Below are 27,083 nucleotides of genomic sequence, written 5' to 3'. Positions count from 1 at the left end.
TTAAAAGAAGAAAAAGACGACAACCTAATTATTGAAGGTGTGAGCGGTATCTTTATCATATTTGACTATCAAAAGGAACTGGAAAAAAGAAACTGGCGATGGCTGCTTAAATAAAAGCCAAGATGCGGCTTACATTTGGCGGGAGATTTATCACACCATTTGAAAATTACACATGTGCCCGAATCTAGATGCTAAAAATGTCAGTCTGGTGTTTGCCTGTGTGTTATTACTCTTGAGCAAGTGTTGAAAGGTTGGCAGATTAAAAAAAAAAGAAAAAAAAAACTACCGGTGTATTACTTAAGATTGAGTTTATATTTTCCTTTTTTTTCTGAGTTATGTTTGCCTATTATTTCGAAGTTGGAGAATCGCAATTCGTTAGATGGGGGGTGGCAGATGATAGAACAAAATTAATGGGATTCCATTTTTTCTTCTTCTTGTTGTTCGTAATCTTTTTCAAGTGGGATAGGCCTGATCGGACACCTTCGCATCTACCAGAGAGGCAATTTTGAAACAAACGTGCGGTTACAGTCAAAAAATGATGTAGTTTAAAAATGACTTATAGTTTGCCCGGAGAGTTTAACACCTCAATAAGAGCGAGGTATGAAATTTATATGGGGAAGCTTCTTTAAATTAACGGCTTTCGAACGCTCTTTGAATGGTTTTAGAGTTTTATTAGAAATATTTTATGACCATTACGCTGTTTGTAATTTAAAGCGAAGAAGAAAAGAAATATATATGACAGCAAGGTGAATCATTCTGAAGGTCTAATATAGTTATTAGACGGACAAATAAGTTCTGATCAAATAATAAGTTACTTTTACTGTACAATATAGGATGCACACATTCATTAATCCTTAAAATAAGCTTAGTTTTTAAATTAAACCTACCAGTAGTACAGAGAGAATATAAACATGAATAATATTCGGAAATAGGCTTAACAGTACAAGAGCGAATAGAAATTATACGTGATAAAATCTCTTGATACATTTCGCAGAGATTTAAAAATTAGAATATAATTATATTTATTACACAATTAAAAACAATTGTGCATTGCAATAGGAACCTTTTGCTCATTTATTCTCTACTAATTTTCTAACAAATGTCCATTTTGCTGTCTGATGAAAAAAAAATGATTAAAATAAAACAAAATAACACAATATGAAAAAAAATTTTAAAACTATTTCAATAAAAATCCGGGAATAAAGAAAGTTATAATCTTTTCATCACCTCTCACGTTTAGATCCGCAAAAAGGAGTGCTTTCTAATATAGTATCTATCAATATAGCCAAAGCAAGATATTTCAATGCATTAGGAGCACTCAAAATGTGTATTTTTTTATAAACAAAATAGAACACATTAAGTAATAAATATCAAGTAAAAAACAAAAAATTAAATGTAAAGAAGGAAAAAAAAACAGAACAAGATATAAAACGAAATCTATAAAGCTATAATAGATATTTTATAATATTGTTATAATTTGGATATTGTTATTATTAACTCAATGATTTTATATGGAATTTGATTACTTTAGTTGGGTATCGAATGTTTTTCATTTTTATTTATCAAATTCTGAAAGAGTTTGTCAATTTGTTCTTTGGATAATAAACATTACTACACATTCTTTTAATTCTATTCGTTTGATTAAAAATGGTATTTAAATAGATGTATTTAGAAACATTAGAATTCCAAGTATTAATATTAAAATAAATTCTTTTATCGTATAAATCAACTAAGCAGATATTTTCTTCTTTTACAATACTCAAATCCAAAAAATTAATATTATCATCATGATTACGAAGCAAGATTATTTCCTCTGGGTAAATATTATTTAATAAAATTGTATAATNGTATTATAAATATTTAGATCTATTGGTAAGCAGAAGTAGTTTTTCTAAGTAATCATTTTTGAAAATAACAATTATATTGTTATAACAATATATAGTTATAATTACATTACATTATATTACATTATAATAATAATAAAAAAATACAACTATTCTCTTAGTTTTAAACTCGAAAATTGAATTAAAAAAGCAATAATTAAATTAATAGCCGCACAGGAAAATAACTTTAAATTAAGGATACAAAAATCTTTATAGAAAAACAATACCTTTATGACTTATTAGTTTTATGCTGATGACAACCAAAACATTATGGAAATGAATGAGGAAAAACTGGATCCTACCACGTGATTTTCCGGCCAATAAAAATGCACTGACAACGATGTAAAACTGGTACACCATCATTAGACATACTCAAAACAAAATAAAAATTTCTACTAACTTTAGCTGGTAAGCTTAGTTGTAACAATTCTCCTTCTTGCTCCAACTCCCGTAATTGATGCTCATTTATCATTCGTTATTTCTTTCTATGATTGACACGCGTACGTGCTTATAAAATAAAGAAATAATGATCTCGAGGGAGAAACATAAATTTTCTACAACAATGGATAAACGGTCAGTATTTAATTAAAAAAAATATTTCAATTCGGAATAACTTTCAAATAAATAGATATTTCGAAAAAAACAAAACCTTGTTAGAATTATAACACAAAATGATCCTATCAGCACATTAAATTTATTATCAACAGTTGAATTTCAACGGAAAAGGTTTTCTTTACTACAAGTTTAACATTCTTTAATTAACAATAGAATCATAATTTTTTTTTGCTCCGCCAAACTTTTTGTGCACTTTTCTATGCGCCTTTGTAATTTCTGGTTTTAGCAAAACAAAATGTAACATAAAGCAAAATAAATAAATAAATAAACAAAAGAGCAAATAAAATCGCAATATCTTTCACACAAATAAGAATTTAGAAAGAAAAAAAAATAATACATTAATTTCATAATTAAACATGACCTTCTCAGTATAGGCCGAATTTCAACTCATTTTGCTACCAGTAGAGCGACAGTTATGGTATTTGTACTGATAAAATATGTTATTCATTTATTTGGTCAAAATATCAACTTGTTTGATACATTTGTTCGAAAATAATAATTTAACAGCATATTCACAATTAAAACTTTCAACGTACTTAAACGAACTTAACTTACTTAACGTAAAACGAGGAAGTTCAAAAGTAAATATTCATTGTAAATAAATAATGTACCTAATTGGCACAATATTTTATCGAAATAATATTCCTTTCACATATTAAGCAGAATCGTATTTATTTTTTAATAAAATTAGCAAATTATCACTTAATATCGAATGCAAATTATAGCATCATTGAATATATATTGCTATTATTTATTTACTGGAAATGACGATTAAATTTATAAACTAATATTACTCATAAACAAATATAGCAAATAAATTATTGATGAATTCAGGTTTTGTTTGATAAAAATTAATAAATAACTACTGCATTATTTATGAGAAAGGAAATCTTGTATTATACAAAATACGTAAAATAATATTTGATATAAAAGGAATTTAAAAAAATAAATAAAAATAAGAATGAAATAAAAATAAAATTAAAATAAATAAAATAAAAATAAATAAAATAAAATAAAATAAAAATGAAATAAAAATAAAATAAAATAAAAATTAAATAAAAATAAAATAAAATAAAAATGAAATAAAAATAAAATAAAAATAAAATAATAAGAAATAAAATACAATTAAAAAAAATAAAAATAGAAATAAAATAGAGAAATAAAATAAAAATGGTAATAAAATAAAGAAATAAAAAAAGTTTTAAAAAAAAAGTAAAAAGTAAAAAAAAAAATAAATAAATAAATTTTAAAAAATAAATAAAAAAGAAGAAAAAAAATTAAAAACAAAAAAAATGAATTTTTTTTTTTAAAAACTATAAAAAATAAATAAATAGGTAAAAGTTATTTTCTTTAAAGTATTATGTATGTAAATATAACTTGCTTTACATTCATTTCTTAGTTCATTCTGATAGTTTACTTTAAAAATATGTATATTAAAAAAAAAAAGAGCCGATAAGCAATAAAATGTTATTTTCTTCCTCGTTCGAATTGTTTATCTGTATCACCGAACTTCTGCTAACGCTCTAGCTTAATGTCCTAACATAACACTTTTTTCGTCGTCGGCGTGGGGTGTTAGCAAAACGTTCACGCCGAGCGAAGGCGTTTGTCATTTACTTCAGTTAGTCATTACTTTTGTTTTTCATCATTCAAAATTCACAATACTCTATTAGAAATGAGCGGTATATTACGCGCAATAAATTTATAGCAAAGTGATTATTAGAGTAATTTTAATTAAACTATGAAAGTTACTTAATAGAAATAAGAAATGCATAAAAAAAAAAGCTAATTCAAGGAAAATTTCTTAACGTTAAGCTAATGTCATAGTGTTTTATAAAAATTAAAGACGTTAAGTAAGGCTTTTTATTTTTCGATAAATTAGAAAAGAAATTTTTTTTATAAAAATAATGGGTGTTCATTTTTTTGTTGAAATTAATTGATTTTAATGCCTTTTTTTTATATTTATTTTTATTTTTTTGTCTTTTTTTTTGCTTTACGCAGTTTTGCTATTCAATTTATCTTACTATGCACGATGGCACATTTATTCACTAGGTATCGGAGTTCACTAAATTTCCTGATTAAAAAAAACCATTCTGTTAACACGTTGAAGGCAACGCTAATTTTACTTGGCTTGCCCGTCTGGCCAAAATGATTTTTTTGTGTTCTATATTGCATCAATTTCTTCAAACCATTTTAGTAACAATAATAGTAAAAAAAAATTAAAAGTATTTAAAATTTACTCGAATTACGGTATTCTTATAATCTTGGCTTCGCCGGTCACCGGTGACCCCGTGGAGGTACAGACAAATTCAGTGCCGATCACCGGTGGTCCCTATGGCATTCGACGTGTTAATGAGTTAATTTTTTTTTATTATCAAAATTTGAAACCATATTTTCCATTTGGAGATCCAAAGTTCAATTTGAAGTAAAGTTCAATCATAGTATAATTATCGAGCAATAATTTATGAAATTTATTTTTTGATAATTTATGAAAAACTTCACTTATTAAAAAATAAATAAATAAAAAAATTTTAAGATTTTATTTTATTTATTTAAAAATCTTTTAATAGAAAAAAGTAAGGATTGTTTCCCCCATTCGTTGAAAGTTATCAACATCGTTTGCATACATTTCGAACAAAAGTATGAGTACTAACTTTCAAAAACAATAAAATGCAAGTAAATGGAAGAAAAATGTTATTTTGCAAAAAGAAAAGCAATAGCTGTTTTTCTTTCTTTCTTTTCTAAATTATACATTATCAGATGAAGAAGTTTAAATACGTATTTCCTCTTGCAACCAAATTCAAATTCCAGCAAATCGCATTACCTATTCTAAACACAAATACAATAATTTAAAAATGTGGACACCAGTCAATCGAACGCAAATGGATTCATTCACGAATCCACCGATTTGAAAGAAAAGAAAAGATCAATCGAAACGAAGATGAAAAGAAGAGAAAAGAAAGAAAAAGAAAGAAAAAAGCGCGTATCGCACGTGGTTTCTTAAGAGTCATCACGGGTCTTTCTTTTTCAGGAAGAAGGCAGTCCCAAAGCGGCATCGCGTGCCATTGGAGAATCACCCTGCGGCACAGTTGATTGGCGGCGTGCGTCGCAGACCACCCCCTCGCCATGTAACAAGCCGTCCCCCCCTCTCTCAGCACAATTCTAATAAACTTACTCCCCCACCTCCCACCCGCTCTTCTGTTATGAAGTCGGGTATCTTTTTCCTTATATTTTGCCATTAGTATCCGAAAAGGCGTTAGAAGTGCCGGCAAGGCGTTTAGCAGGTTCCGAGCAAGGCGTTAGGCTTAAGAGTTGTTTTGACCGCTTCCATGTCCGCGTGTGTGGCCGTCGATACGACCGCCTGCACGTCCACCGAAGGCCTGCGGACGTATTACGGCTCGGAAATGACCACAGAAATGGCCGACTTTCATGATGTAAGTCAATTATATTTCATCTTTTCTCTCTCCTCTTCTTTGCAACGTTTCTTATTTCTTTCAATACAGTAAAGTAGAATGCAGACGACCGTTTCTTTTATGCTAGATATCGTGAAAAAAAAAATCTATCGTCTGCTTAAAAGAAACTGGCCCCTTTGATTGTAACTCTGATGATTTATTCGATTAAGATAAGAACAAAAGAAGAAAAAAAAATCGATTACTTAAAAAATTTGTGCATGATAAACTTGTTTATTATCCTCAACATCATTAACTTTTTTCTGGTAAATCTTTGTGCAATACCCTTATTTCTTAGATTCAATTTTACAAATTTAGTTGCAAACTAATTTTCAACGAGGTGTGTGTAAAAATAAAGAAACGTATTAAAAAAAGGAATTTGTTTAAATTTTCATCTTGCAAAACTAACGCCTTCCCCTCCTGATTGCCGTAAATATGTTAACTTGCTTTATAAATATTTAGGAAAAATTGGGAAAATATATCCAAATATACATGTACAGTAAGATCTCTGTACTCCCAGAAATTTTAATTAATACTATACATCGATATAAAGCATGATGTTGGTTAAAATAATGCCTTTGCAAAATGCTTGTTTGTATTAATTGATTATAAAATAAGATTAATTTGGCTAGTAAAGCAAGTTTGTCCCAATGCTTTGTAATAAAAATTTGATTATTGTCTTAGAATTATTTCGTTTCAAATTACTTGATATTTATACTTTAATATAATATATACTTTAAATATACATTTCAATAAACAATATATACTTTAAAATAAGTAAATATATACTCTAAACATCCATCCATACGTTAAATTGTAATTACATATTACTTCTCCAAATAAATAAATTGTGAGTAGTAATTAACAGCCCGCATTTCCTTATAATGAGTGTTAATTAAATGGTAAAATCCTTAGTGAAAACGTAAGGGTTATAAAATGGAGACATTCACGACAGATGTTTCCCCTGTCTCCATGCATCCTCTGAGTCGCGGTGGCTCAGAGGATAGAGCGCTCGCCTCCCAATGAGTTGACTCAGGTTCGATACGAATAACTGGTAGTTCGCAGCTGGTTGATATGAATTCTGCTCACCAGTCACAGTGTTGGTGTAAAATATCCTCAGTGGTAGATGAATCATAGGTTAGGACACACTTTTCATCAGGCTAGCACTAGATTTTCGTGGTTTTCCTCTCCATGTAACGCAATTGTGGGTTCTTCCAAAAAGTCCTCCCGCCAAAGCTAGTTTGTTCCAATTCTTGATCCAGGATTTTCCCTGTTTTCTAAGGTTGGATTCAAAATTACACGACTAAGGGGAGTTGACAGTCGTCAACTCAAAATTGGATTGGCTCAAAGTCGGTAATAAAATTTTTAAAAAAAACTGTCGTGAATGTTTCCATTTTATGAACAGAACATATTTGTCTCAAATCTATTACGAAAAAATTGTTTTCTTTTACTTAAATTTATTAAATAAAAGATTTTTTTTTTATTGAAAATGACTAATATTTATCGTAAACTACAGTTTAATTCTTATGCGACCTGTTGCCATATAACCCCTAAGCACTCTGAACATAAAATGGTAGATAATTAATTGACATTGCTTAAAGTTCTGCAGAAATCGTAAAAAAGAAATTTAAAATTTTTTCAATTCTCTGACACTACTAACTTTTTCCTCCCTAAGAAAAACTTAGAAGTTGATGTCTCTGTCTTCTTGTTAATAAGATTTTTTATTTTTAACTGAAACAAATACTAAAGAAAGAACAGGTTTGGAATTTGTACAAGTTGACTACTTGCGGGTGCAAGTAGTCACTTTTTAAAAGGAGAACGAGGTTTTTCTAAAAAAGTTTTTTCTTGTCTTATAGACATATTATTCATATATTTCTTATAGATTACCAATCAAAATGAATGTAAAAATTTAAAAAATTTTTAAATCTAACTTTTCTTTTTTTTGTTGGAAGATTTTACATAGAAAAACTGTTGGCTTTGATCACACTTGAAGCTTTTTGAAAAGGTATCCTTTTTTACCCACTCAAAATTTGCATTAACCGAAATGAGCACTTGAAGTTAAATGCTTTTTCAGTAACACCACCATAAAAACGCATTTGTATATAAATATTGGATTCATGATAACCATTGAACGATTTCAATATCGAATTGAATTTTAATATAAATAGTGAATGATTTGAAAATCTCTCATATCAAAACCAGAAAGAAGTTAGTAATTCATTTTAGTCGACCCGCATTTCGCATGATTTTAAAAAGCGCGATCTTTCAAGTTGTGCCATAAACATTTCCTGAAGTGCTTAGACAATTTTGTCTGAGATGCAATTAGGAAATGCTACATTTCTACATTTTATTTTTTCTATGCTTCATAAAAATAGTTTTCCGATTTGTTCAACTAACAAAAAGGTCAGATTAGCACTAATTGACATCTTCAGTGAAATTTTAATGCATAATAGTATAAGAACATTTCCTTAAAAATATATATATATAAATATTTTTTTCCTTGATCAATTTATGAAGAATTTAGAATAGCTAATTTTTGTTATGCAGGATCAATTCAGTTCTTGATAATAAAGATCTACTTAGACCGATGGAATTGGAACAATTTTCAAATTACGTAAAATATAAAAATAAAAAAAACAGTAAAAAATAAATAGAAGACTTGGAAAAAGAAAGATCGCGTATAACAAGGCCGCTTTGTTGGAAATACTGAAAACAACAAACCAGAACAAGAAGTTCAAGTTGTATATATACATAAAAAGAAAAGGCGAAAACGTGACATAACGTGTTGTCGTTAATATTGGCTACTACATTTTAATTGTGTTATAAATTATGTTCAAACAATGTTACACTAATGTAGATCGCTGCGTAACGTTGCATGTGATTATTTGTAGTGATTATTTGCTTCTGAGCTTCAGAAATTCGGTATTGAATGATTTACTCCGGATTTTGGGGGGGAAATCTTAGTGCATGCTGTTAAAATTATTTATTTGATTAATTATATGATTTAAATAAAATAATTGATTCATTTCAATGCTTACAAAGATTATTCTTTTGAGTGTAATAGATTTAATAAATGTTGCAAAAGCTTACAACTTAGTTATAAGTATTTAAGTACATCATCAGTATTGATCACCGTATTTATTTAGTTATCGAATGAAACGCTTTATTTAAAATGTCCCAGTTGATGATTTCAGAGAAATATCAACAAAGCTTCACAGCATCAGTAATAAGGAGTGTTATGCAGATTTAAATTTAGCGTCTCTTAAAGAAATAAATAAAAAATAAAAAAAACTAATTTACATTTTTTTAAAAGTCAATCCCTACTTAGGCGAACAACGAAAAATTTTATTTTAGTTACTTTTTATTAAATGATTAGAAACTTTTTTCTCTTACAGAAAACTGAAATTAATTAAATTTAATTAATGAATTAGCATTTGAAATAACTTAATTAAAATGAAGTAATCATCCTCTACAACAGTGTTTCCCTAACGCATGACTTTTGTGTACCCTTTCTAAATTTTTCGTAACGCTGCGTACCACTCATAAAAAAATTAATGTATTTTTTACTATAAAAAAATTGCACGAAAGTAAAAAATCACAACTGGCTGTTGACACCACTAATTATTAACTGTTAACTCTGCAAAACTAGCCAAAAGGAAAATACGCAATCGTAAATTTTCATGGCTAGCTTTGTTTTTAAATGAAATTTTCGTTTGTTGCAAGATATTTCGCATTAGAACGCGTACCCCCACTAAACTGTTCCCGTACCCCTGGGGGTACGCGTGCCACACTTTGGGAAACACTGCTCTACAAATTTTAAAAAATGTACTTGAGCTTCAATAGTTGAATGAAAAATATTTTATTGAGTCATTGTAAATTTGAACAAGATATATAAATATGTATAAGATTGTGAAACTTATAGGAGGAATTGGGGGGGGGGAGGAAAAAAAAGGCGCGTAGTATCAGATAACTATAGAAGTATAAATTTGGTGACGTGGACGACACGTGCTACCACGTAATGTTCTTTATTGAATTTATCTGTCACAGCGAACATAAAATAATTAAATGTGCGCAATACATTTTTTTCTTTGTTCAAATAGAGCTATAAGTTAGAAATCATTGGTGTTATTTTATAATATGCGAAAAAACTGAACGGCTTATAGTAAAATTTAAAACAATGACCAACGCTTAACCCATCAGAAAAATTCCATTCCGTTTTTCGCTCATTCCTTTCTTAATGAATGAATTAATATTTGAAAAAACTGTATTAACATCAAGTGTCATCGATAGTTTTAAAAAAATGTATTTGATCTTGAGTGGATGAATAAAAAAGAGTAGGAATTAAAAAAGTAGGAATTAAAATTTAAAAAAAAGGATTTATGAATAATAATTTCTAGACAGTAATAATGCATCCAAAAATATAGTTTACTTGAAATCCAAACAAAGTTTCTTAATCTATGAAAGCGGTAGTCGATAAATATTTTGGTAACAGAGTTTATTTATTAATAAGAGATGCAATTCTGTATAGTTTATGTGCCTTTCCATTGCCCGTCAATAAGATTTTGATTTAAACATCTTAATTAAATATGTTTTTTGAGCGATTCAATATGTTCCAATTCACTTCCATTAGAAAATTAGAAATCACATAGAACTGAAATCTTCACTGTAAAAAATTTTGATCCTAATTAAGGTAAAAAGTACAAGCACCTTCAGTGCACCCACCGTAACATCCATTTTACAGCGAAACCCATTTTTACTGTGAAATGTTATACTGTAATTTTTACAGTTATATTTATTTTATTACAGAAATTTCACAGTAAATATTACTGTAAAACTTATGGGTTATCAGAGTTTTGATTGATCCAAAATTTTTTACAGTGTTTATAAGTATTTAGAAAGCTAATTATTTAGTTCGGAATAATGCTTTTTTTTTTCCATAAATATTTCTCGTACAAGATTATACTCGACATCAACGATAGAATAAAAGCATAAGAAGCATCAGACTTCCAAAACATTTTTTTTATAAAAAAGACTTTATTAATTATTTAATGTTAGTTAAGAGGTCAGTTGTAACAAGAACGATCACACACAATTTTTATTTCAGAGTGTTTCAATCTACATTAAAATTGTTTTAAGTAACAAATCATATCGTATAAAAACTTATTCAGTTGCAATATTCATTTTTGTTATCATCTGTACTACTTTATTATATAGTTTTATTTAGTAATTTTTTAAGCGGTTTCTTTCACATAAATATTTTTAAAATTAAGTTTCTTAAAACATTAAAACAATAAACATATTTTAAAATAAATTAAGTTACTTAAAAAATTAAAGTAGTGAGCATTTAAATAAAAATTCAGTTTCTTAAAGCATTAAAGACAATAAATATTTTTAAAAAAATAAGATTCTTAAAATATTAAGATAATAAATAATAATAAATTTTAAATATTTTTAAATGAAAATAAAATTTAACACTAAGTTGATAAACAATTTTTTTTAATTTTCTTAAAGTTTTTTAAGACATTAAGACAGTAAACATATTTTAAAATAAAATTAAGTTTCTTAAAATATTAAGATAATTAACTTTTTTGAAATAAATTTACATCAATCTTGATTTTAAAAAGTTAGTTAAAAGTATTGAAAGTAATGAATACAGTTAATATTGAAATTATATAATTTCTATTTCGTTATTTGTTTAATACAGCATTAGTTTGCATAATTTTGTTTAATATCAGGAAATTTTAGGTACCATACATATCGGTCAAAAGACAGTATTAGTATTGAAATTATATAATTTATAATTCTCAATTTATTTAATACAATAGTTATTTGCATAATTTTGTTTAATATCAGCAAATTTTAATCACCATACATATCGAACAAAAGTTAACAAATATAGCCAGAAAATATAGTTAGTAAAGAAATTATATAATTTCTATTTCTTAATTTATTTAATATAGTATTTATTTACATAATTTTGTTTAATATCAGGAAAATTTAGGCACCACACCTATCGAGCAAATGTCAAATTAATGAAATGAACAATTTTAGTTATGAAACAATTTCCTAAAGTCTTAAGGCAAATAAATGTATAGATGTAATCGGAAAGATTAATTAAAATTAACACCATAATTTAAATCAATAAAACTCTGGGAATTTCGCATCAAAAATTTCAGGGAATTTGGTTTTGTTAGGAGAATGGCCACAGTTTGGCTTGAATAAAGGAGGAAAATGAATATTTAAGAGAAGCAGATTCTGTTTCAGAACTATATAGTTCACAGTCAACACATGTCCTTCAACAACAAAAAATAAATAAAAATATTGAAATAACTTTAATCAACTAAAAAAAAAAGTAACAAAATCCGCTAGCTTTTTTCTAAATAAAATATTCAAACCTAACCTCAATCAAGTGTTTGTTTCGTTTTCCTATGTCTTGTTTTAAATGTCCCGACGCAAATGCTGTTCCAAAATTAGTTAAAAGTACCCATTTAAATAGTTTTTGTAAATTATTTACGACGAACTGTCGAATTCTAACGACGTTAAAAAGAAAAAGTTTTGTTGAAAAACAACGATTTCTAATGAACATGTATATGTATCAATTGATCAAGTAATGATTACATAAACTTATCCTCATCGTATCAAAGGCCTGTGATTCAATTTTCTGTATTCAGACGAATAAACAGCGATCTGTTTTCGAGAAGGCACTGTTTTCTCTAAGAAAAAAAGAAACGAAAACTCGCAAATCGTTCAAATGTGTCTATGCACCTTTCTTTTGCATCATAAATATTTTTTTTGTAAGTACGTAATTTTTTCAAAAATTTTTGTTTTACTAATTAAAGATTTATTAATTTTTAAATATAATTGCTTAAACATTTTATAAATTTCCTAATTTGATATTTTGTGATGACCTGCACTCACCACTTTTCCATAGATCATAGTCTTGTAATTTTGAATCCTATTCAGAAGACAAGAGAACTCCTTGATCAAGTATTGGGAGAAATTTTTCTTCGTGGAGGAGTTTTTTGAAGGAACTAACCTCATTAGCGTCGTTTGGAGAGGAAAACCACGAAAACCTCCTACGGTTAGCCTAATCACAAGGGGATACTAACCCATGGTCTTTATACCACTGAAGATATTTTACGTCAGAGCTGTGGTCGGTGCCAGCCGGGAGTGGAATTCGAATTAACCAGGGATTCAATCCCGTGTCACGTCATTGGGAGGCTGTGAGACGAGCGCTCTATACTTACACTTATTTTATTTTATAACTGTAATTGAACCGCCTACCTAATTTCGGGTTTACGAGTACTACTGCTCAACTCCATAGTCTTGTAATTTTGAACATAGTCCAGAAGACAAGTGAACTCCGGGATCAAGTATTGGTAACAAGTCGCTTTCGTGGAGGATTTTTTGAGGGAATTAACTAGCATTTGTGTTACATGGAGAGGAAAACCACGAAAACCCCCGAAAGTTAGCCTGATGGCAAGGAGAGTTTAACCCATGATTCGTCAACCACGGAGGATATTTAACTTCAGCACTGTGGTCGGTGTGAGCTGAGTTCGGAATTCGCATCGACCAGCCACAGCTGGGATTCGAACCTAGACACCTTATTGGAAGGCGAACTCTCTATCCCCTGAGTCGAAATGGCTCATACCTATACTTATGTAGGTGAAACAGGCTTTGCCACGTAAAGCTTCTCCCTCTGTAAAGTGTCCCCTTAATTGAGGGAATTGGTATTTATGACGCCACGCTTTCTGTAATATGACAAAATTGCAAACATTAGGGCTTTCTTCGTAAATCGAGCCTATTTTGTGTTTCCGTGACACTGTCGTTACGTGATTCGATTCAAAATTTACTTTCTCTTACTACGAATTTTGTCACCAGAATTTATATTCATAAAGGAATGTCCCACGAGAATCGACGTTTTATATTTTTATTCACGACGTTTTTCCAAAACATCAAAACTTAACTTTTATGTCCTTCATTCTTGCATGTTATAGTCACCGGTCACGGAATATCTAAAGAGGTCTTTATTTAAATTGTAATGAGAAAAACACGAGTGCATACTTATCTCCGTCGATATTTAATTGCATCGTTCGTCTCTTTTTGAAACATTCGACAATTCTGTATTTTGTTTAAATCGACATAATATTGCCCGGCAATAATGAACCAACGTCAGACTCTATTTTAATTAAGTTTTAAACAACACATTTTTAATCCCACTCCGGTTTTATTGGGCCATGGAAACTAAGGTTGCACTATTTCGGTATTTTACTTTATAATTTATATCCGTCGTTGAAGAGCGGACCCAATTGGGTATACTATAGCCTACGTCACAGGTTGTGTTATTCCTACTAAATTTAACCCATGAACGGCATTTTCTGCGAGCCTAACTTCAAGCCACAAATAAACAAACGAAGTGTTTGATCGTTTAAATAGCTGCTCGCCAGATTTTATTGCATTATAAAGAAAAGTAATTGATATTCGATTTTTGATTAATAATTGATTTATGTGGATAGTGGCATAGAATTTAGCATTACGTCATGGTAAATGTTATTCCTACTAAGTGGAAGTAGTTGTGCTTTTTTTTAATATTATACCCAATTATTGGGTTTACGACTACTAATGTTCAACTCCGTATCCTTGCAATTTAGAACCCAATCCAGAAGACAAGGAAACTCCTGGATAAGTACCCCCAGAGGTATTGATTTGTTATGGTAACACGGGGGACTTTGCGATTCGACAGATTTAACGTGCATCAGTCACCATTTACTACACGGGGAGTCTTCGGCCGGCTGGGATCGAACCCAGGAATTCTTGGACATGGGCCCAGTGCTCTACCTACCCCGGCCCTTAATCGATTTCGGTATGGCATTGCACACCGGCTACTTTTACTTTCCATACAAGCTGGTATCCATATATCAGAAGTTGGATATGCTTCAGACTGCCTTATATTCGCAATTACACGTCGCTTTATTTTATTTAATAACCGTCGTTGAACAGCAGACTCAATTTTGGGTTCTAATGTTCAATTCCATAGCTTTGTAATTTGGCACCCGATCCAGAAGACAAGAGTACTCCTGGATCAAGTATTGGGATAAAGTTTCCTTCGCGGAGGACTTCTTGATTGAAATAACCCGTATTTGCATTAGAGAGAGAAAAACCACGAAAACCTCTCACAGTTAGCCTGACGGCAAGGGAACTCTATGATCCGTCTACCAATGAGTATATTTTACGTCGGCACTGTTGTCGGTGCAAGCAGCCGGATGCCGGTGCGAACAGCCGTCGCTGGGATTCGAACCCGGTTCACCTCACTGGAAGGAGAACGCTCTATCCCCTGAGCCACCGTGACTAAAAAATTACGGTTCATTGTTGTAAGAATACGTGATAACTATACATAATAACTATATACAATAATATTAATACTTAATAACTTCTCAAATATCAGATGGTTTGACTACTGATCTAGCCATTTTAAGAGTGATTAATTGGAGGACCATGGTCAAAAGCAGAGAGATCTGAAAATTCTTAAAAAGAGCAGGGCCCATCCATGGCTGTCATGCACTGAAAAAAAAAGAACTATATAATAAACGAATAGTTTATCCTTTAAAATAGTTCGGCTTTTGTTTACTTATTGAACATCTAATTTTTATGCTTTCAAAATTTTTTTTATATTACGGTTACCATTCAAAAGAATAAATTTATTAGAAAATACAACGCATGATAGCTTTTAGAAATCTTTAAGTGCAAAGCAACAAGATTTTTATTATTTAATTCTGCTCGTCTTCCAGGTTACTAAATGTGTTTGCTTTTCTCTAAAGCATTTAGAACTTTGAAAGATTCTTCTTTTTTGAGACAGATAAACTAAACAATGACAAATGTTGACGAATAATATTATATTATCTTTCAAAAAATTCAGATTTGTGGAAAACAAGAAAAAAAAACACATTTAAAGTCTTTGGAAAACAGAAGTTATGACCATTTTTTTCTATGTAAAATCATTCGATAATAAATTTTTAAGTGTGTTAAAAACTTATTTACCTAAATATATCAATGAATATTTATTCAAATTAATAAATAACTTAAAAATAAATACTAATCTCAAATATTTATTGATTCGAATTTAAACTTATTAATATTAGCAGATTATTTGTTAAATTTTAAATCAGGATTTCAAATTTTAATCAAGATTTAAAATTTTTTCAGTTAAATTATATTTTGTTTTAATATTTAATTTTTTTTAATTTAAAAAACAGCTATAATGAAATTGAGGGTTTTTTAAATCAGGTATTTTAATGAAAATTGAAATAAAGATTAATAAAACTTGAAATGTTGTAAATAAATGACGAAAAACTGTACAAATTATGTGTTTCGTCAAGTACCAAATCGTGTGTTCTTACACATTTTAAAGGGTGTATTCTAAAAAAAGAAAAGTTAATTTTTCAAGAAATCAGACGATCGATATTTTTTTGTTTACTATCGAGAAGTTGGATTTTGTCTCATCCAATGCTAGAAATTACACAAAAGTAAATTATATTATAAATGCTTTTAGTGGTAAAACGAAAGATAATTTTAGATGTCGAATGAAAGAAGATGTTGAATTTTTGGAAGATGTCTAGTATACTCTTGATATTTCAAAGTTGAAGGGGCGTTAAAAAAACTTCGAGATAGCGAGTTCTCGAGATAAGAAGTTCAGAACTAAATACGTACTAAAAAGTCGAAAAATATATTCTAAAATATTAATCTAAAAAGTAGAAGTTATGAAACATGAGAATGACTACTAATAAATATGCATGTAATGATAATTGACTATAAGTCTAAATACAACAATGATAATTTTATTCTTAAAAGTAAGACAAAAATAATTGGGCATTAAATAGGAAATAATTAGTTTACAATAAACTTACATTGTCATTTTTCTGAAAAAAATTCATTTTCTCTCCCGGTAAAAAATTCGACGTGACGAGGTATTCAAGAAGAAACTCTTCGACATAGGTATTGAAATTAGCACTAGGTTGACATACGATGACAAGGAGAAAAATATTTATTTGACATAACTAAGTTTTCGAGAGTATACTGTACATTAACCTATCAATTGAGTTAATTATTTTTATGGTATTTAAATTCGTCAATAGTTTTCTAAAGCCTTGTTCGAATTCATATCTATATTTTGTGTGTGCTGCCAGTAGGATTAACAAGCTAATTTTATTTTAAGAAATATTGGATACATGCAAAAATAACTTTACTGACTTACGTATATCAAATCTTACTGTAATCAGCCATTTTAGTGTTATTGAATAACAAAACTGGTGGCTACTATATTAAACTAGGTACTGTAAAAAAAAATTCTTGGTAAAACGAAGCATTTAAAACCAGGGTGCCTTTTAAATCAGAGCTGAAAGGTGCTTATTTTTGATTTGCGTTTCTTAAAAGCCCTTAAAGGTGCTTTTTTTTATTTGGGGTTTGTAAAAAGTGCTTAATTTTCTATCTTTTAAAAAGAGATTTTTTTTTTACCGTATCGATTGTCGTTCTTAATTGCAAAACACATTTTCCACAATTTTCTCTGCAATATTTATCAGAAACTAGTTATTTTATCTTGATTATGCGAAGTTTTTGAAAATGTTTCGAAATTTTATTGATCATTTACAAATTAAGAACTTTAAACGATGGAAAAAAATATTATTGCACAGATCCTAATTATGATTATTTTTTTGGAAAGTGATTAAAAATATTTTTTGGGTGCTTAAAAGGTACTTAAAAGGTGCTTAATTTTTGTAGAAAAACCTGGCTACGCATCCTGAAAACTAAAAGTTATGAATGCTGTTTCATTGCAGCATTGTGTAAAGTGGTTTTTAGTGTTTAGATACACTAAAATCTTTCACAGTGTAGGTCCTTAGTCAGGTGACTCAAATATATTCTATTGGTTGAATTTTTTACTGCAATCGTCTTCGCAGTCTAGCTCAAACGAAGAAAGAAAAAAATTGGAAACCATTTTAGTAGTTTAAATTCAGCAGCAAGTGACGTAATCGAAATCTGCTTTTCGAGAACAAGATATATGATCTAATTTCATCGATAAGGGACCCGTTTTTGATGCAGGTAGTTCTTTTTTTTTATTTCTCCTCAGCTGTAAGAAAAAAAAGAAAAACTCGTCATGTTGTATTGAAGACTTCTGTGCCACCCACGCGTGGTCTCATCAATGTCTAAAAAAATGGTTCTTTATGTTTCCGGTCAGCATTCATCACGCTTTTGATATCGAGCTTCAATGAACTCATTTTCAGGTGATGTTGCCACCACTCGAAATAAAATAATCCTCTTAAATAAGTTAAGCCTATTTTTACAAGTAATTTGGAAGTATCCTTTACGTAAAAACAAAATATCTATACTTGTAAAAGATTAAAACTATTATTTTAAAAAAAAAAATGCTAAAAACGTAAAAGATTTAAACTGCAGTCGGACTTCTATTTAACGAACTTCCATTTTGCGAAGTTCTCTTTTCTGCGATGTTTTTCAAGGAACTAAGAACATTTTGGAAATTAATTCGTAAAACAACTTCCAAACAGCGAAGTGAATTTTCTATTAAGCAAAAATTTTTTGAGAATATTTCAAACTCGTTAACGCATTTTATGGGGAAATTGATCTTGAATTGATTTTCGAAGCCACTTAATTTTTTTTAGAGAAAGCAGTAAAATCCCTTTTCCTTTTTTGTTTGCATTTCAAAAGAAAAACTAACGGATTTTATCAGTAGCAATTAAACTTAAGAACGCATGTGGTAATGTAAGTGGAATGCATGTAGTATGTTTAAAACTATTTTTATAATAAATGTAGCTATAATTTTATACATAAATTTAGCTTTTTTAGTTGAAAACGTATGTAGCATGATAGTGTAACTTTTAATAATGTTTTGCTTTATTCTTGCTTTCCATGCAGATTTCTTTTATGGTTAAGATTTATAAAATAAATAGTAGATATTAGTTTACTAAGTAAAGTTGTATCAATTGCTATTTTAATTATAACTAGTGCTTATGAATTTAAAACCTGCTTTGTGTTGTTTAAGTATTTCAAAAGGTGATTTTCTATTTAGCGAATTTCGTGAAATAGAAGTCCGACGGTATTATTAAAAAGGTTATTCTAAATATGAAAAAAGATTAAAACTATTATTATTTAAAAAAATATGCTAAATTTACTTCACATTTCCTTTCATTAATAAGGGTAATAGGTTTGTATTTCCGCTTAATACGATGAGTATCAAGTCACTTTTCAACTTTGTAAACAATTTTTGACTAAATTATGAAAATCGACGAGAAAGGCTAAAAAATACAGAAATTACCATTGTAAAACCTAAAGGTTAGTTTTAATTTTAAAATATTTTATTTCGAATTTACTGGACTTCGGAGCATAAGTGGATAAATGAAGCTCATGGTCAATACAATCGTAATAAAAAAAATTATCTTCGCTGCTTAAAGTGGAATTTAACAAGTTGATGAAAATTGATGATAAAGGCAATATAATGCTAAATTTTATGGTGCTATAAATCATGGAAACATCAATCAGAAAAATAGTAATTTTAATTTTAAGTATAATAATAATGTATCAGATAACCAAATATTTAGGACTCTGAGAATCGGGTTTTTACTTTTCAAGAAGACCTCCCATACCCACACATGTGACCTATGACGTCAGCGCCAGCTAATCTTAATCAGTAAAATGGTGTATAAAAGTTGAGCTAAGTTAGAATGTTAATTAACGTGAAGTTAATTAAATATAAAGCCGTATCTTACATCGAATTCGTTGAATTATAATTCTTTCTCGTCTATTTCTTTTACTTAACTATTTGTTTAGTAATTTTAATTATTTGTTTATGTATTTTATTGCAACCGTTGTATATTTAACTTCGTGTACCTGGCAACTTCGATACATAATTAGTTTGTTTATGTTCAACATGGCTTCGTATCTGTCTTTGTGTTAAGTATCTGTGTAAATATATAGTGAAAGAATCTTTGTAAAACAATTTAAAATACGTCATTTAAGAAAATTTATACTTGACGGGCTCGGCTTACTCGAAATAGAATGGAAAGAACAGTTGCTAACATAAACAAATGTCACGTTTCACCAGCCAATCAGGATCGAGGTACCAGCTCCAGGTCACTTGCAGGTGTCCCATTATTAATTAAATAATGTTGATGATTAGTATACAGAACAGTAAAACCGAAGGGAAGATTAAAATTTTTGATTAATATTTGATTTTCTCTTGAAGAAACCTGGTTTGATTTTTTGTCGCCAAATTGATAAATAAAAAATTCTAATCACAAAAATTTTTTTGTGTTTTGAATGGTTTGAATAAANGCAACTTCGATGCATAATTAGTTTGTTTATGTTCCACGTGACTTTGTGCCCGTCTTTGTGTTAGGTATCTGTGTAAATATATAGTGAACGAATCTTTGTAAAACAATTTAAAATACGTCATTTAAGAAAATTGATACTTGACGGGCTTTGCTTACTCGAAATAGAATGGAAAGAACAGTTGCTAACATAAACAAATGTCACGTTTCAACAGCCAATCAGGATCGAGGTACCAGCCCCAGGTCACTTGCAGGTGTCCCATTATTAATTAAATAATGTTGATGATTAGTATACAGAACACTAAAACCGAAGGGAAGAGTAAAATTTTTGATTAATATTTGATTTTCTCTTGAAGAAATCTGGTTTGATTTTTCGTCGCCAAATTGATAAATAAAAAATTCTAGTCACAAAAATTTTTTTGTGTTTTGAATTGTTTGAATGAATTGTTTTTGTTAAAAGTTTTTCTTAAATTTTTTTTTTAAAATCATTACAAGGTAAGAGAAAAATTCTTTTTTGTAAATTCCAATATTTTTAATTCGAAATTAATCTGTTCACAGAAGAGTCAATGTTATATTCAAGTCAATGATATATTCTTATATGATGAATGAAAACATTCTTTCAAGTCAATGCTTCAAAAATTTTCTGATTCCATGCAAAAAAAAATTTAGGCTGAAAGAAACCTTTTGATATACACCGCAAAATACGATTATGCATTCTAAAAATGTATCTTTTACAGCACACACAACGCAAAAAAAAAAAAAGAAAGAAAAACATTAGCATCTTATAGCAAAAGTTACTAACACTGCGACTGTCAGCAGATGCTGTAAAATTTACGGAAAATTTACTGTTTTGAATATTACTGCAGACTGATGTAGAACTCACAGCAAAGTTTTGGGAAGTTTTTGCTCCTTCACTGCATTATTGCGCATTGTCAGTAACAACGCGTTGTGGATTGTACGTCAGTTTGATGAAAAAGTCACAGTATTGTTTAAAGCAGTAATTTTGTAAATTTATATACTTCCTGTTTTCAGCAAGTTCAGCTGTAAAATACATAGAATATTCTTATAGTGTATATACTTCGTTTCCCTTGTTGGCAACAAAGATTTGAAACAGTGGCAAAAATGAAGAGTGTAAGAAATTAACAGACTCGAGTTGCATTTTTTAAAACTTTGCTTATTAATTTATGTAGGTAACACACTTCATAGCCACGTTTTAGCTTTAATGGCGCTTTATAATTAACGCAGGAAAGAGGTGTGTTTTATCAATTGAGATTTGACAGAAATCTTGCTAACACGAGTCTAGCAACATACGTTGCTAATTGGAGTAAATAATCTAATTATTTTTTAACTCTTGTGTAATACCTCCATTGTTACCCACTTCGTCACTTATTTTGATGGTTGTTATTGGTCCAACAACAAGCATAGCATGATGGTTGAACCATCATAGTAGAAAAACAACATGTTCCATCTTAATTTGATGGTTGCTGTTGGTCCAACAATACTAAGCATAACGTGATGGTTGAACCATTATATTAGTAAAACAATATCTTCCATCATATTAAAATGGTTGTTAGTACAACATTAATAAACAAATCTTGTTGGTGGAGGATAAAAGTAGCCATACAGCATCTTCCATCATATTTTGATGGTTGTTGTTGATCCAACAATAAAAAACTTGTTGGTTGATCATCATACTAGTAAAACAACCTCTGCCATCAAAATATGATTTTTTATATTGGTCCATCAAAGATCAAACATTGCTTGATAATTTATCATCAAAACACAAAAGCAAAATTTTTATTTCGTAATGATTGAAATTTGTGGGACCATCAAAGCTAGAGGAAAATTGTTGTATGGTGGTGACCATCAACAGATGTTGGACCATCAAGAATCTTTCTGAAACCAACATTAACCATCAAAATTCTTCGATGGTACCTTCAAGAATTTTGTCTTGGGTATGCTCTTTTATTCATTTTCTGAACTGTTTTTTTTATACATCTTATGACTAATATGTTTTTTATAGTGTGCTTTCTAAGTAGTACTGAAATGTAAATAAATAAAATCATGATGTACCTTAATTAAATAAAATGTACATCAATCAAAAGGTTCATAGCATGAATAAGTAACATAATTTAAAAACTTCATTTCGAAAAGGGTAGCAGCATATACACAAAAGCAGACTAAAATAAATAATTATCCAACGTGCAAATGAAGTAATCTAAAAACAATAGAGGCTTGGCATATAGTCAGGGGGCGACCCCTTAGTAACTTTCGTGTCTTCTAAACAAACCTGATAGCTATTAAGCCTGTTTTTTCAAGGAAATATAAATAAATAAAAATCGTTGCATGTATATTATAACTATTGTTGCATACATTTGCATGTAAATAGTTGCATGTTCATTGCATTCATTCATTAATGGAAAAATATTTGCATGTATGTACTACGGATTATAAATAATGTTTTTTTATTTTATTTGCAGATGTGGCAAGATATTGAAAGTGTTTTGCTGGGAGATTTGACTCTAACGACGTCATCAAACTACACGGATATTCGCCCGGTTTCCTCCAATCAGAGTTCTTTTACACCAATGACGGATGACAGCGGGGGTGGTAGTTTATCGTCCATTCACTTGCCAAGCCCGGGCAACAACAGTGGACAACGTCGTTGTCCTCAATACAGCCAACCACTGTCGCCAAACTTTTCATCTCAAACGCAACCCTTTCACCAGATTCATCAGGCTCAAAAGAGAATGGGTGACGCCAACACATTACGCCTGGACAGGGACCTGGGCTTAGTTTACGATTCTTCGCCAAAGACTTTGTACAGTGAAGAGCCATCGAACATTTTACCAAGTACTTCGAAGTATGATCTGGGTTTGATGGGTAATACCCCCATCGAACACCACACTCCGGAACAAGTCGCGATGTTTGGTGCTCAAGATTACCAGACGGCGTCGAACCAACAACTCAGATACGGGTCTTCCATTGTGGACATTAAACCTGACGTGATGGCAAACAGTGGTTTTTTCAATAATCCTTCGAATAATACCGTGGGCAGCAATAATTACCTGATGCCGTCGTGGAACAATTACTCCTCACCCGTTTTAGCTAGTCATTCTTCGCCTCCGACAACCCCTGATAGCAACGTCATGAGATACCAACAGAACCAGTATGACGCTTACTTCAATAACGCTCAAATGCAGAGGATACAGTCGGGACGTTCTAATAGCATGCCCAATAATCACACTTTGCAATCCCCATTTTCAACGTCTTTCACCCCACAAGGAAGGATGGTCACCCCACCAACGTCACCTCACCTCATGGACTTGCTTTCAGGTCGCGGAGGAACCACGGGGATGACCGTGCTACCGAATTCGGTTGGAGTAGGAATCGAACAAACTTTAGGTGCTGGCGTTGTACCACAACCTCCACCACCCACTAAACCCAGAAGAGGTAGAAGGTCCAGAGGACCTAAGAAGGTGACCATACACACCTGTTCGTACCCGGGTTGTTCCAAGACTTATTCGAAAAGTTCTCACTTAAAAGCTCACTTAAGAACTCACACGGGCGAGAAGCCTTATCAGTGTAATTGGAAAGGGTGCGGTTGGAAATTTGCGAGGTCTGACGAACTGACGAGACATTACAGGAAACACACGGGCGACAGACCTTTCCAGTGCAGGTTGTGCGAGAGGGCATTTTCTAGATCAGATCATCTATCACTGCATATGAAAAGACACTCTGAAATTGTATGATTTGAAGTAGACACTATAAGAGTATTTAAAAAAAAATATAAAAAGGTGGAGGTCTTTGCTGAATTTTCCTCATTTCTTTGAATTTCTCTCTTTTTCCCCCTCTTAAAATTTGGCTTACAACAACATATCGATTTTTTGCTGCAAGGCCGTCGCCAAATGATTTCTGAATACTTTGTTGGCACCGAAGTATGTAGGTAAGTTTCTCATCTTTTAATTAACTCATTTTGATTGCCAATTTTTTTTAGATGGTCTTTGAAAAATAATTCTTACTGAACTTATTACTTTTGCATTTTATTTCGCATCAATTCGTTACAATTAAGCTAAGCAAAATATTTAATAATAACTAAGCAATTTAGAAATTGTTTAAGCTCAGCGATTCTCCCAGAGTCGAAATTCTTGATGGTTCCATCATAAACCTTTGATGGTTTATGTTGGTTTCAGTGTGATTCATGATGGTCAATCATCATCCAACATTTTCCATTACATGTTCATGGTTTTTGATATGTCAACAAGCTTCCATCATGCCATGATGGTGCATGCTACTTAAATACTACGATGGTTAACCATCAAGAGAAGTTTGACTCTCATAGACCAACAATCCATGATGATCCGTGATGGTTCCAACTATACATTTCCATGCATGGGAATTTTTGTTGGTTCACAGGAATATACCATCAAAATTATTTTTTTTTTTTTATGTTGAACCACCATAAATCAGTCTGAATTCCCACATCGGGATAATGGTTGTTCATGATCGTTCCAACATTTGATTAAGATACTATGATAGAAATTCGTGACGGTTTAGCATGAACAAACCATCAAAACAAGTTGCTATTCCTATGTTGAACCATCATAAATCAGTCCGAATTCCTACACTGAGGTAATAGTTATTTATGTTGGTCACCATCAAAAAATATAATGGTTCATGATGGAATTATTATTGGTTACCATCAGTATTATGTTAGTCCATCAACGGATCGTAAAACATATTAGTACTTATAGCCATCACGTGGTGAAATGTAAACTTCATTTTCCATAGCTAATTATTTGGTTTAAACATTGTGTAGACCATTAAAGGTGCTCAACGCTAAGAAAAATCCCGTAATTTATGGTTTCCAATTCTGACTTTCTAAGACAGGATGCATTTAAGTTTCATCATGATTACTCCCGAAACAGTTCATATAAATTTACATTTTCCAATTCCGATTTCCTAAGACAAGTCAATATTACGCTTTGTTAATTATGAACTTTCAAGGTCACTGTTTTCCCCCCCTTTAGTTTGTAGTCGTTAGTTTTGTTACCATTTAGTAGTATTATCTGTCTATTAAGAGACCTCTAACCTTAATGTCTAGGTTTTAGGTTGAATTTTTAATTTGTGTTAGCTTGGTAATTTGTGTATTTAACTAATGCTTGATGATATAATATTATTTGTCATAAGAATAACTTTCAAAAAAATGCAGAAAATAAAGGGTATCAGACGTGGAGAAATAGTGCTTGATAATTTTTAAAACTTTTATGAAATTTTCTTCAAAACTTAAAAAGCAGTAAAAAAATGCGATTTGTGTTTTTGCTTAAATAATTTAAAGCTGCGTTTCTTAGAATTTACATTTATTATTGCTGTTAAAATTAACGAAAACCGATTTTGATGACGCTGAAAAAATATTTTAACATTAATTGCATAAAAACAAATATACTTATGGGTCAGTAAGCGGGTGGTTGGCCACTTTGATCAGCCTGCGTAGGGACCAAGGGTTCACTGTATCGGTCCTCGTTAAACTGTTGTACCGTAAAGTGCTCGACATCGCGCGCAGGTCGTTGGGCTACTAGAGCGGAGGAGCCATCCCCTCTGCTGAGGATCAAAATTGTGATGGCATGTCTTCGGATCATCCTCAGGGATGTTTCCCAGACCGTCGCCAATAGCCCATTGTGCAGCTCTAGTGCGAGGTAAATAAAGAACCTACCTACTTATGAAATATCCATGAACAGGCCTTTGTAAAATATTTAACGACTTATCAAAAACTGTTGATTGCAAAATTGTATTAGGATAATTTGTCCAAAAGAAGAAAAAAATTAATAGAGAATTTATAACTCTGCACGCTTTATATTTCAAATTGTGATTGGGTGACGGTCTTGTATTTCACATTTATCAAAAGAAACTGCCTNGGTGTGCGGTATCGGTCCTCGTTAAACTGATGTACCGTAAAGTGTTCGACATCGCGCTCAGTTCATCGGACTACTAAAGCGAGGGAGCCATTTTCTCTACAGAGGATCAAAATTGCGATGGCTTGTCTTCGGATCATCCTCAGGGATGTTTCCCAGACCGTCGCTGATAGCCCATTGTGCAGCTCTAGTACGACGTAAATAAAGAACCTACCTACTTATGAAATATCCATGAACAAGCCTTTGCAAATTATTTAACGATTAATCAAAAACTGTTGATTGCAAAATTGTATTAGGATAATTTGCCCAAAAGAAAGAAAAAATCAATAGAGAATTTATAATTCTGCACGCTTTATATTTCAAATACCACCCCTGCGATACTCCACCCCTGCGATAGTTAAGCTCGGTCGGGAGAGGCATGACCTAATCAGTTGGTCGGAAAAGTTATATTATTTTTGGAGTTAGATCTAACTACTTTGTTGCAAATGCAATTAACTACAACTGCTTTCTCTTAAAATGTAACGACTACAAACTACTTTCGAAATTAGTTCACTACTTTAAGGAGGCGAATTTTGCTTTAGAATTTAATTTCCACCTATGTTCAAAATGGTTTTGAATACGCAATCTGCTTACATTTAATATAAAGGAACAATTAAGAATATTTATTTATATTTTTACATGAGCCTGTTTGTTATTCAAAAAAAAATTTTTTTTCTTTTGAATTTGTTCATTTAACTTTCAATTTTTTATGACTTTATATTTAATTTAAAAATGCAAAATTATCAAATACTTATAATTTTTTAAATTCTTTAATGCTTTTATATTTCCTTCAAGGAATTAAGTACAACGACAATACGCTCTGAAATAACATCGTTTTATGAGTGTACATTC

General features: G+C 30.5%; 2 protein-coding genes across 4 annotated transcripts in view; one reads left to right on the top strand and one right to left on the bottom strand.

Annotated features, from left to right (window-relative positions):
- Positions 1-27,083, bottom strand: part of LOC107436532 (Krueppel-like factor 2) — a 192,658-nt gene that overhangs the window by 110,930 nt on the left and 54,645 nt on the right. The gene's annotated exons all lie outside the window — the stretch shown is intronic.
- The window catches only part of LOC107436531 (dendritic arbor reduction protein 1), a 53,375-nt gene continuing 31,996 nt past the window's right edge, over positions 5,705-27,083 (top strand). Inside the window, exons 1-2 of the mRNA XM_016048293.3 lie at positions 5,705-5,929; positions 22,761-24,226. Of these exons, the coding sequence (XP_015903779.1) occupies positions 5,825-5,929; positions 22,761-24,032 (1,377 nt within the window). The 5' untranslated portion in view covers positions 5,705-5,824 and the 3' untranslated portion in view covers positions 24,033-24,226. The remainder of the gene's footprint in view (positions 5,930-22,760; positions 24,227-27,083) is intronic.

The sequence above is a fragment of the Parasteatoda tepidariorum genome, chromosome 3, assembly GCF_043381705.1.
Source record: "Parasteatoda tepidariorum isolate YZ-2023 chromosome 3, CAS_Ptep_4.0, whole genome shotgun sequence".
NCBI classification, from domain to species: Eukaryota; Metazoa; Arthropoda; class Arachnida; order Araneae; family Theridiidae; genus Parasteatoda; species Parasteatoda tepidariorum.
The sequence above is the reverse complement of the archived record's forward strand: the minus strand, read 5'-3'. Positions and strand labels throughout refer to the sequence as shown.